The 13,193-nt window shown below is 40.1% G+C and overlaps 1 protein-coding gene across 1 annotated transcript in view; it reads left to right on the top strand.

Moving 5' to 3' along the window:
- The first annotated feature begins 4,667 nt into the window (after positions 1-4,667).
- Positions 4,668-13,193, top strand: part of CMAS (cytidine monophosphate N-acetylneuraminic acid synthetase) — a 34,822-nt gene continuing 26,296 nt past the window's right edge. The window contains exons 1-4 of the mRNA XM_012640977.1: positions 4,668-5,069; positions 12,183-12,325; positions 12,482-12,637; positions 12,992-13,095. Coding sequence (XP_012496431.1) covers positions 4,810-5,069; positions 12,183-12,325; positions 12,482-12,637; positions 12,992-13,095 — 663 coding nt within the window. The 5' untranslated portion in view covers positions 4,668-4,809. The remainder of the gene's footprint in view (positions 5,070-12,182; positions 12,326-12,481; positions 12,638-12,991; positions 13,096-13,193) is intronic.

The raw sequence follows: 13,193 nt of genomic DNA, 5'->3' as shown, positions 1-13,193 counted from the left end.
ATTCCAGAAGCATCCCTTTTCTCAAGGCTAGCCAGAACCTTCTCTGGTTTTGGTAGCCTTAAGTTCAGTATTTGAGGGGCTAGTTCCATAGTTTCATGCACTTAAAGTTTATCTTCTGTTACCAGCCAAACCAGTTCTTCTAGAATTAGATCACATCCCTTGTGGTCTAATCAAGGAAACGGCTTCAGCAATTCTTCCCTCTCTCTTCTGTATCATTAATTTCTCCATCTCTACTGGACTATTTTTATCAATATGCAAAGTCACATATTTCCCACCTCTTAAAAAACCCAAAACAACTCTTTTGACTCCCACTTAATCCTTCACCTACTGTCTCTCCTCTTTTTTCCTTATACCAAAACTCTCCAATTGTCTCTCCTCACGATCTCCACGTTCCCTTCTCCCATTCCCTCTATAATTCACCCTAATCTGGTTTTTGCCACCACCAAGCCAGTGGACCTACTTTTCTTAAGATCACCATGAGGCCACATTCCTAAATACAACATACGACAATGTATTCTTCCTCTTACATGACGTCAATCTAAAACAACAACAGAGAGATCCATACTCTCCAAAGAGAGAGCTTATTTGGGAATAGGAGGGAATTGCAAGCCGGGTACGCATGCTGAGATGGATCATAGTCACGTTTGGGGAGGTTGAGGCAAGGGGAAGCATTTAAAGACAAAAGAGAGAAGTGCATGTAAGTTGTTTTGAAACAAAGAGAACACCGGTTATAAGGGCTTATTGCAGGAGTTGATGCAAGCTCATTAGTGGAGACAGTATCAGGCAAGCATTCTTGTACAAGCAGCTAGCTGTACTTGTCTGGCCAGCTGTCTTGTGTGACTCATGTAGCAAGCTGAAGTTTGAAAAAAAATTCCTGTGCTATTTTTTGGTATAGGCATAGTGTATGACTGCCCTTCTCTCATGGCCTCCTGACTCTGTTTTATTAGGGTTAGAGATAAGTGACTTCATTTTGGCATTGATAACTTTCACAATGGTAATCACAGCCTTTGATATGATTGATCACTTTTTCCTCTTTCCAACACTTTTATTCACTTAGATGTGAGGCTACCATACTGGCTACCCTTCTGTTTTGCATTCTATCTTGGTTTCTTTTGCTGTCTTCTTCTCATTTCCTTAACCTCTACATGGTGGAGAACACCAGGGCTCAGCCTTTGGACTTCTTTTCTGCTCACATTTTCATCCTAGCTGATCTCATCTGGTTTCTTCCCTTTTCTCTCTAACATCACCTCTCATTCTCATCTAGTCCTATGGCTTTGAGTAGTATCTACATACTGAGAGCTCCAAAGTTATATTTATATCCCAGATCTCTCCTGTGAACTCTAGGCCAATTCGTTTAATAGACCACAGTTTATATCCCTCTGGATGTCTAATAGGTGTCTCATACATGGCATTTATAAAACAGAATTCCTAATTCTGCCCCCCAAATTTGGTTATTTTATAGTCTTTTTCCATCTCAGTGAATAACAACTCCCTCTTACCAATGGTCAGGCCGAAGATGCTGGTCTCTCTTTCTCTCACAGCCTCACTTGGTCTGTCAGAAAATCCTATTAACTGTGCTTATAAAACACATCCAGAATTTGAGCACTTTGCATCACCTCAATATATTTTCAGTGCCCAGAAAAGTACCTGACACACAGTAGTCATGCAATATTTATTTGTTGAAAAAATGAATGAAGTGAATCAAGTCATACCCCTGCTCTCCATAACTTCCTCGACAAGGCTGAGCCCATAAGACCTTGAGGTGCTGTGATCTGGCCCACGTGCTCCTCTCGATTCTCATCTTTTGCTGCTCACCAAAAAATATCTTCTGCTTCAATCATAGCGAACTACTTCAAGTCTCCCACGTTATCATGCAGTCTCATTCCTCAGTGCCTTCCACAAGGCTGTTCCCTTAACCTAGAACATTCTTAAACTCTAAAGCCTTTCAAGAGTCATCTCAGCCAACAAAAATCTCATTCTAGCCTGAATACTTCTCCCGTGCTTGCCTTCCTTACATACACCTCTGCCAAAGCTCAAACGACACTCTAGCATGGTTTGCCTGTGTCTCCGTCATCATGTTAAGCTCCCTGTCTTGCTCATCGTGACCAGGTATTTCTAACGTGTAGTGCAGATCCTGGCTTGTGGAATGCAATAAATGTGAACAAATGAGTGACTGAATGAAATGACTCCTCTGTGAACTGAGTTTTTTCTTACAGAAAATCGTAAAACAAGAGGTAATATAAAGATATGCTCTTTCACTATAAATATGAATGAATTATTCCTTGGCAACAATATTTCATGCTCATCTCTAAAGGAAGGATGACTCCAAATATTTGCTTTGACAGCAGTTTATATTTTTCCTCCAAAGTAATCCAAGACAAAGACACGATAACAATCCAAGGCAAAGACAAGATAACACTTTCTATTCCTCCTGGCACAGTCATTCTCTCTTTAGACAAACACACACGCACACACACACACACAAACCCACCTTAAATAAGTATACTCTAATTTTATTGGGAAAAAATTTCATTAACTTCTATGTGCCATATATTGAACTGGATGCATCACCTTCCACTTTTACTACCAACTCCCCTCTCTCTGTCTCTCTCTCTCTCCTCCTTCCCCCACCCCAAGACTGAAATTAGCTAATTGTCAGGTCTAACTAAAATGGTGCTGTAACAATACAAAGGATAAAAAATTCTTTATTTTCACAAGATTGCAACTATATAAAAAAGTATGTGTGGGTAGAGACTGAAAAAGTAATATGAGACGCAGTTCACCAATGTTTACTGTGCAGTACTGTGATTCAAGCATTGTTCTGGATAATAAGATTACAAAGAAGGAACAGTTCCTCTCCTAGAGGAGACTACAGTCTTCTGAAATTTATGCAAATTGCTATAATAGAAGTTGATAAGTAATAGTGGTGCCACTTGGTCTATCACCAGCTTGGAGGACACCAATGTGCCCCAGGAGTGAAACTACTCAGGGATCGGTGGCCACTAGGATTCATAGGCTTCTAGGGAAATACTGTGGAGAATAGCAGCTATTGGAGAGAACTAAGGTTGTTATTGGGGCAGAGAAGAGGAAGGAGTTTGTGGTGTATATGAAGCAGTAGGTGTCCTCCTTGCATAGTTACCAAAAGTTCAGTGTCATTGTCTCTGAAGCATACCAACTGCAAAGGTTCCATTCGAAGAGCCAGTGTGGGAGGGGGCAAGTTGTCCCCTTGTCCTGCAGTGATGGGATGGCTCCTAGAGCCTTCCCCCTTTCTCCAGCCATGGCATGGATGTCTGCCACAGCTGCCCACCCCATGTCTGCATGAAACACCTTCTCCTGGCACCAGTCCCCCAAAGGGCTGGGCCATCAGCTACTTCACGGGCAAGGAGAAGTAAAGTGTCCAGTACCTCTCCTAGGACCCAAAACACTGAAAGGTTATTTTGATCCCTTCAGAAAAAAACAAGACTTGAGAGGCACACAGGTCTTTTACCTTCTCTGAAAAGGCAAGGCGATACACCACAATCCATTCTTTCCGAATGTATTTAGCCTTCACCTAGGACAGGTAAGGAGGCTTTCTACTTCCTGATATAGGCTTGCAAAAGTGGTGAAATACAAAATGTGTGTTAGGTCAGAGATACTTGCTTAAAAATCTATATAAAAAAAACAGAGAGAGAGGTGTGTGTGTGTGTGTGTGTGTGTGTGTGTGTGTGTGTGTGTGCCTCTTAAGAGGCTGGATCAAGAGGTTTAAATGATGCCGTCGGGGCTCTTTCTCTCTTGTCCCTACATGTCTTGGCCCTGCTTTTCTCAGTGTGAACATCAGTCTCCCAACCCATTTCAGAAGAGCAAAGCCTGCTTATTCCCCTATCCTGCCCCTACCCTGAGAATTCAGGTTTACGAGGTCCTTAGCACCCAAAGACTCAGCATGAGAAAGATCCTTTACTTCCAGGAGTCTCTGGAAAGGACTCCAGTGGGTTCTGCTAGGTCAGATGCCTGTCCCTAGAACACAACTGTGTTCAGGGAGATGGCGTTCTTAGACTGACAAGTTTGGGTTACACAACAACTACTGCAAGGCAAAAAATGTGAGTGAAAGCCTCACTGGGTGAGGGAGGCAACAATCCCTAAAGGAAAAGGATTTTTAGCAAGAAAAAATCCAAAAAGCAAAAACAGGTATCCACTACACTAAAGGTGAGTAATGAGGTTGACTTCCTTGCTTCTGCAGTTAGGTAGATGGTGATGTTGTTGATGGAAAGTGCAGAGACAGAAGCAGTTTGAATCCACTTGGAGAGCTGAGAGTTTAAGGTGCCTGCAGGATATTTGAATGAGGTGGTCAGTAATCTCTCGGAAAAAATGAGTCAGAAGCATTGAAAAAAAGATGGATGTTTAAAATATCCATTTTAAAATATAAAATTGATCCGTGTTAGGGTGCATCAGGGTGTGCAGCGGAAAACCCACTATAATTCTTAACTGGGAACGTTCTTCAGCAAAAGATCAGTAATCTATTTTGCTTATTTTGGAAATCTCCAGACACTATCAAGCACTCCAGAAACCGCACGTCCCCCCAACATCTCTGGGCTCCCTCTTCTTGGTTTAGGTTTGGGGTTCCTTCACCAGAGCCTGCTTGGCCTTCCGGAGCCGGGCGGGCGGCAGAGGACTGCAATTCCCGGCCTGCCGCGCGAGGGGGCGGAGCGAGGGGCGGGGCGCAGAGCAGCCGCCCGCGCGAGCGGTCGGGCGGGGATCGGGCGGCGCCGAGCTGAGGTGGCGAGGGACTAGCTCCCGGATGTGGAGAAGCTGGGGAGAAGGCGTGGGAGGAAGATGGACTCGGTGGAGAAGGGGGCCGCCACCTCCGTCTCCAACCCGCGGGGGCGGCCGTCCCGGGGCCGGCCCCCCAAGCTGCAGCGCAACTCCCGCGGCGGCCAGGGCCGAGGTGTGGAGAAGCCCCCGCACCTGGCGGCCCTGATTCTGGCCCGGGGCGGCAGCAAAGGCATCCCCCTGAAGAACATTAAGCACCTGGCGGGGGTCCCGCTCATTGGCTGGGTCCTGCGTGCGGCCCTGGACTCGGGGGTCTTCCAGAGGTGCGCATGTGCGAGAGTGGGCGGCGCGGCCTGGGCGGGGGTCGGGAGAGGAAGTCAGGCTGCTGGAGGGGCTGGGGTTCCCGGGCCATTGCTCCTGGCAGGGGCGATCGCTCCTGCAAGGGGCGTGCAGGACCCGGGGTGTCCGAGACCGGGCCGAGAGCCCAAGGAGGAAGAGCTCCAGCTCCTTCCTTGTTCCGTAACTGCTAATGGTTATGACCTGGGACAGTTCCTATCCCCGCCCTTGAGAATGCTGTCCGTGAAAAGAGGAGATTACCCTTTCCCAGCTGTCCCTTCCTCCCAGGTTGACCTCAGGGGGAAAAGTAAAGGTAGGCCACCCCGGTGCAGCGTCTGTGATAATATGTGAACTCTTTTAGACAGGGGCCTTGCTTGGGGCTCCCCTGTTGCTCAGCCTCTGATAACTGCTTGGAGCTGATCGATTAAGGAGGCATCAGGTTCTTGAATGGAGTCGGGTGTCAGAGCTGACAAGCTCAGCTTGGAGATCCTTTCCTAACCTTTGAAAAAAAAGTCTAGCTGTCTGCCTGTGAGTCAGCACAATCTAGAAAGCTCCTTATGTTTATACATGAGAGACAGTGGGAAGGTATACCACTGGCTGTTTTATGATATACTTGTAAATGGTTTTATTACACCTTTAGAACCTCCTCTTCCCCAAGGACAGTTTTAATTGTGCATCATTTAGAGACATTGCCAAATTGGTCAGGAGTTACAAGCTGATGTCATTTATAAAGAACGGGAAATCAAATTCGGTGCCAAGAATTAATTTACACATAGTAGCTTCAACCTAATTACACTTAAATTTGTTGTTACCGTGAAAATTAATTTATTTCAACCTTTGTGTTTTGTTTTTTTAATGAGATGGCTGTTTTTGAAGCATATTAACTACTCATAATTAATTACCCATATTAACATATGGGTAAATGATTTTCATTTAACCAATCTTATTTAAAAAGGAGATAGCAAAAAAGTATAAATTTTCTAATTTTCTTAATGTTTCAACTTCAGAGGAAGTCCTGGGTGGAGCAAGGCAAATATGAGCAGGCACTCAGAAGTCAACACTAATGTCATAGGAAATGTGCAAAGGAGAGATAGGGAAGGACTTGGGGATTTCGTCAATTCAGTAGACATTTACTGAGCCCTACTTTCTGCTATACACATCCAAGGGAATACAGAGATAAATGGTATGGACATGGTTGTCCTTGTGAAGCTCATAAACTTTTGGACATTGTTACCTTCTTAGAAAGGGTACAAACTGAAAAGAAGGGACTGCCAGAAGTAGGTGCATCCAGGCCGCAGAAATAAAGTAAAATCCCATTTTTGTGAAACAAACTAGAGATCAAAGTCATATTTACAGTAGATTGGGAACAAAACTATCATTTACAACTGTGGGGTACCATATGTCAGGAAATGCCTTTCAAACTGGCTTAACAAAAAAGGGAAAGGCTTGTTTCAGGTACAGTCAAATCAAAGAAAAAAAAAATTATTTATCCATTCAGCGAATACTTACTGACTACCCACTATGTGACAGGAACCGTTCTATGCACTGACCCAGGTGTCATACCAATAGCAGTAGGATCAGTCCTTAGTCTCATGGAGCTTGCTTATTACATAAGGAGAGACAGTCAGTATACAAACAAGTTAATATATGTTGTATCAGGTGGTGATACATGTTTTAAAGAAAAATAAAGCACGGTAAGAGGATGGTGCACTCTATCGCCAGAATCCTCAATTTTTTAGGTCTGGATAGGTGCTCCCTTTATGGTGTCAAAGTGGTTGTACTGAGGACAGCAGAACTCTTGGCACTTAAGGACTCCAACCAAACCTTTGCACCAAGAGACTTGACCAAACCCTAGCATGGCTTCTAAGCAGCTTGAGGCTGTGTCCCTAGGATGGTTGGTCCCAGTTCCCCTTAAAATGTCTACCTGAGAAGGCCCAATGCTGCCAGGAGAACTTCCTGATTGTTCTAGGAAAAACCTGATGATAGGCAGATAGGCTCCTGAACCCGCTTTTAGAGCAGTTACTGTAGAAAGCTTACAGTTCTAAAAACTTTCTCTGCCCTTTGAGATAAAAATCTATCACCCCAAAGTGTTTCTTCATGGACCTGAGAGCCCCTTCTCAGAGAAATGCAAAATTCTAGGAAATAACTCTTTCCTTCCCAGACCCTATGGGAAGATAAGGGGCTAACTTCGGAGGGCACCTAGCTGCAACTTGCACCATTGCCTTGTCTCATAAAGATAGAAGTTGTTTCTCCTCCAGATCAGCACGAATTAACAAATTCAGGGGGCCTAGTCACAAGGACTAGCCCTCCTTAACACCACTTAATGCCTTTCCCTTAGCACACCTCAGCCTTTAAAGTGTCCAGCCTTTTGTTCTCAGGGAACTTGAGTTCAGTTCATGCTGGATACTCTTCCCTGTTGCAGTAGTTACGGAGTACAACTTGTCCTTACCATTTTAACTAGGATCGGCTTTGTTTATCCTTGACGGCACTCCTCATATCCTTCCAGGTTTAAGTGTAGTCAGAAGGAGCTGCTCTCCTCAAAGCTTTAACAAAAATCTCATTGTGCCTCATCCTTGCTCATCCCCTGCTCATCCTTGACCACAGTGCTTGCATTGGTACAGTTTAGCCATATCTCCACTCTTGGAGCCCCCGATGGAGCCCCACTGAAACACGTGACAGGCGATCAAGAGGAAAACTGGAGTACAATTACCAAAAGTGAGGGGCAATAGATTCTGGGAGTCAAAACTCAACAAATAACCGTAACAGCAGATATTGGGGATTTTTCTATGAAATGATTGGAAAATACATGTATATATTAAATAATGATTTTCCTGTTTCCATTTATTAAAATGCATTTGTACAAAATTCCTTTAAAAAATAAATGATTCAAGTATCAATTTTTTTTGTACCAATTAGTTTTATTTAATACATCTGGAGTATAAGCTCGTTACTATAGGAATAGTGTTTTATACTTCTTCAAGCTACCTGTGGTATCTGTGACTATACCAGTAATAGTGATTAGAAGAAATAAAACCATTCTTGCCTTTAACTAGCAAAATGAGCATATTTCTAACTCTGCCTTTCCTAACTTACAATATCATGTCATAGTGTGGATTTATTCTGTTCAGTTCTCATGGCTGCTTGCTAACCGGCATCCTTTCCGGGATTTAACTCAAAAGGTAATAGAAGGGACCAACACTACTTCTTCCATGAAGCCTTTGCTGATCCCTTCATTGAAAAGTAATTGTGCTTTTGTTTCCTATATATGACAATGATGTTTGTACCTTCATTTAGTGCATGTACCATGCAAAAAGGTAAGATTATAGACCTTGGAGTCAAACTGTATGGTTTCAAACTCAAGCTTCACTGTGTATTAACTGCAACCGTGGATAAATCACTTAATCTCTCTATGCCTCAGTCTCCTCATTTGCAAAATGTACTTAAAGGTCTACCTCCTAGGCTTGCCAAGGGAATTAAGTGAGATAATGTCTATGCAGCCCTTAGATTAGTGCCTGGCACATAGTATGTGATCTGTTGACATTTTTCCCTTGTTTTAGAAGTTTTTACTGTTAATCTCTGTCGTGGACCACAGTTTCCTTTCTTGTATAATAAAATAGGAAACTTGTAATGATTTCAGAATTCTTTCTAGTGCTAGCATTCTTTGAAGAGTTAATGGAAATATGCCTTTAGTCTCTATTTCGGTGGTCGGCAGACTTTTTCTCTAAAGGGCCAGATAGTAAATATTTTAGACTTTGCAAGCCAGATGGTTTCTGTTGCGGCCATGCAGCTCTGCTGTTGTATGTTGTGAAAGTGGCCATGACAATACGTAAAGGAATGAGTGTGGCTGTAGTCGAATAAAACATTACAAAAACAGGCTGAGGAGTGGGCTGGATTTGGCCTGGGGTGACCCCTGCCATACTAGGTGAAAAGCTGCTTATGAGCAGGTACTATTGTACTCATTTTGGTGTGCTTTATATATTAGATCCTCAGTTAAAATGTGTTAATTTGAATTTAATTGACTTACTGTGAAGCTCCAGGAGGCCTTTGGAGTACCCTTCCTGCATCCCACCCTCTTTTTCTTCCTTCAAAAAACATTTGCCTTAGGAGACAATTGAAGAAAATTGTAGCTGCCTGCTTTGTGTTTTTCAGGGCTAGAAGATACGTTGGAGATTATTTTGTTCAAAGCCATGATTTAACTTAATTGAGACATATTTCTATGCCCTGCTCAGAATCAAAGCTAACAACACTTTTTGAGGTTGCTAAACTTTGCATACTAACTAGGATAGTTAGCAGTCAAGGAAAATGCTGACAGGATTTTTTTTCATTTAATAAAGAGTTATTGCTACAGTTGACTTTGTAAGAGCTTAATTTTAAACAGTGGTTCAGTGCTGTGTAAATACACCTCAGAACAAATTGATTTTTAAATGTTGCCTAACATACTTGTGAAAAATAACTGTTTTAGTTTCATTTCTAAGATATAGATTTATGATTAGTGAAAAGCCTATGATGTGTTGTTACCCCTAAAATGGAAATTTACGATTAAAAATAATTGTCATAGGCACCATGGTTGGTATTCTCGTTCATCCTGTTAAATGTAATATAACTTCATTCAAGGCCAAAGCCATTGGCATTAGACTTTGATATTTATTCTACTTGATTTTAAATTTTGTTAGGTCTGTTTGCGCACTTGTTTCTTCTTTCTATTTAGCTTATCCTCACCTGATGCCCTTAAACCAAAGTAAACTTACCTGCTCAGTCCCTTTAATAGGTGATCATTGTATTTTAAGTGTACATATGGGATATTATTTTCATATTTTTGTATTCATAGGGCCATTGCCTTACATAATACATAAAAATTAAGCATTTGGGCCTTAGAAGAGATATAGTATGAAGATTAAATGAAAGAGAGATGTTTATTACCATTCCTGTTTTAGTATTTTAAATCACTAACATTTATTAAATGTTTATTCTGTGGTAAGTGGTTTATATTTAATCCTCATAACAGCCATATGAGGTACCCGCTATTATCACCACCTTCATTTTACTGAGAATTAAGGCAGAGGGAGATTATAGATTCTTCCCAGGGTTATATAGCTAGCATGGGAGGGAGCCAGAATTTGAACCTCTTTCCCTTCAGAGCCCATGCTCTTAACCACATACTGTTTCATTCATTTAATATTAATATATATTAAGTACATGGTATGTAGCAGGCACTGCAAAAGTACTTTGTAAAAACTAAAGCATCATCAAGAGTGTGTTGTTATTTAATTGGTTCCTCACCTCTCTTTCCCTAATGGAGTTTAAAGGGAATTAAAGTACTGTGTTGGCCTCAGTCTCTACGGATAGGCTAAGAGTTTCTCAAGAAAATGGACTGTACTGTATATATTGTTACATCCCCAGTGTCCAAAATAGTGTCTGGGATAGAACAGGCACTAGTAAGCATTTCATGAAGGAATAAATGAAAAACAAGGAAAGAAGGAAGAAAAACAAGCAAACAAACTTTGTCTAAACTTTGTTACTTACCTTTCAAACATTTCCTAAAGATCACTGAACCCTCTGGTATTCACTTTTCATTGGAGTAGAGATCAGGACAGTAAAGTAATGGCTTCAGTAATTTACTTCAATTAATGACATAAATTAGATGTCAAAAGACCTATGTCTTTGGCTTTTTTTGTTCACTTTTTTACTGTATTCTAATTACTACCTTATCATCCTCCCTTTACCTTCTCTATTTTAAAAATGCACTGGATTTTCATTGGTGCTTTACTTTGTTATATACCTTTGACTGTGATATTTTTCCAGTGAAAGATTCGTCCGAAAACTATTTCAGATTTCAAGAGGGAGGAGAATGGGGACTCGTGTGTCATCCCTTGCACAGAGCGACATGAGCAGATAGTGTGAGACTCCTGACTCAGCCAGTGGCTCATCTTGTTTACCAGACGTCCTTTGAAAAAATTTTTTTAATTATTGACTTTATCACTTAATTTAAATCCTTCTACAAATATTAAAGGGAATAAATGAATAAATGAAACCCATAGATGTTAGAAAATTTTCTTTAGTTTCTCACATTTTCACTTTTGACAGTTGAGCATAGACATATGAAACATGCAATTCTCTTTCCTTCAGTAGGTGTTGAATGAATGGGATAAGAGAAAAAATGTGTGTGTGTGTGTGTATATGTCAAAGACTATGAAGTCATTAAAATATCTTTGCATAATATCACTGTTCAAATATTGTGGCTAGAGTAATATTCATATCTTCTATTTCTAGCATGGGAATTTGTGAAGGTTCTGGAAAAAAACTTCAGTAGAGACTAGTACACCTCTCCAAGATAGCATTTTGCCCTTAGTTGTCATCTTATAAAATCTAAATAGATAATTATGTAAGCTGTGGTTAATAGAGTGTTAAATTCTCCTGAGTCAATGAAGTCATATTTGCCATGTCTGTTGTTATCAATGGCTATACACCAGTTGATTCTGTGTTCAAATATCTATATACCCATTATTTGTTGTTTAAAAAAAACAAAAAGGGTTGGATTATATGTTTGTTTTGAGCCCAGACTTGGGCATTTTTCTCTCTTAAACTTGAAGAAATGTTTCACCTTTATGGTTTGGCTAAGTGAAGTCCATTTTTTTCTTAGCAAGTATTTTAAAATACTTTATACAATATGTTGGATTCAAATGGGGAATAAGAAGCAGTATCTTCTTTAATTTCCTTTAAATTTGACTTTTAGTGCTATTTTGCTTAATAATCCTAAAAAATGCCAAGTATTGTTTTTTTCCAATTTTATAAAACTATATCTGGGGTTACCTAAATAATATTTATGTAAATAATAAATAATGTATAATTCATAAAATATATTTTATATGTAAATATATCTAGGAAGGACTACATTTTTATTCAGACCCTAATATAATTTACATACAAACTACTTTATAATTTCTTTACATTTTATATTACTTTGGATCTCAACATTATTTTGATGGTACAAAAACTATCCTAACATTATATAAGCTGTATTTTAGTGTTACAGAGCTCCACTTTATACTTAGTGATTTCTTTTACTGAGCCGTTTAATTTTTTTTTTACTGTCTAAACAGTGTGTGGGTTTCAACAGACCACGATGAAATTGAGAATGTGGCCAAACAATTTGGTGCACAGGTTCATCGAAGAAGTTCTGAAGTTTCAAAAGACAGCTCTACCTCACTAGATGCCATCATAGAATTTCTTAATTATCACAATGGTATGAGTTTGATAGTTTATTCAAAATTTCATGTAATTTCCACCTTCCTTATCATCTCACAAGACCTGTTTTAACATTGAATTCAAAATCTTAGGATTACTTGCTTGCAAGGAACTTTATTTTGATGTCCTTTTTGTTTTCTTTTATCTTCTTAAGAGGTTGACATTGTAGGAAATATTCAAGCTACTTCTCCATGTTTACATCCTACTGACCTTCAAAAAGTTGCAGAAATGATTCGAGAAGAAGGATATGATTCTGTTTTCTCTGTTGTGAGACGCCATCAGTTCCGATGGAGTGAAATTCAGAAAGGAGGTAATCTGTTGTCAGTCTTTAATTTAGCTCATTTTACTATCAATTTTTTTCTTTTTTCTTTTTTTTTTTTTTTACTGGGCAGGCTTCTTGCAGAGATAATCAATTTTTTGTATGCAAATGTTCTGAAGGAGTGAGGAGAGTAAAAAGAGAGCAGTAAAAGAGAATATTTGATTTATAACTATAGTGGGTAATGACATTTGTAATCAGTTCTTATTCTTGGTACTGAGGCAAGACAACTAGACCAAATTAATTCTTTGCTCTTTACAAAGAGACATTCTATCTAACCTTGTATTTCTGTTTGCCTTTAAGGCAGACATGTCATTTTTCTAGATCAAATACTTTTATTTGTTCTAGACTTGTCTGATAAACTCCATAAAAATCATATGGGAATAGAAAGCATCCACCAAAGAGTTATGGAAGACCTCACGAAGAAATTTCAGAATTGCTTCCCCAAATTTGTAACTCTGTATATAAGAAGGGTTCCATAGGGTTTAGTAGGAGCCTGATTTCTAGCCAGGTAAGCTAGCAAAATATGCAATAAAGAATAGAATCACTG

The sequence above is a fragment of the Propithecus coquereli genome, unplaced genomic scaffold (genome assembly GCF_000956105.1).
Source record: "Propithecus coquereli isolate 6110/MARCELLA unplaced genomic scaffold, Pcoq_1.0 Scaffold16, whole genome shotgun sequence".
Taxonomy (NCBI): domain Eukaryota; kingdom Metazoa; phylum Chordata; class Mammalia; order Primates; family Indriidae; genus Propithecus; species Propithecus coquereli.
The sequence above is the reverse complement of the archived record's forward strand: the minus strand, read 5'-3'. Positions and strand labels throughout refer to the sequence as shown.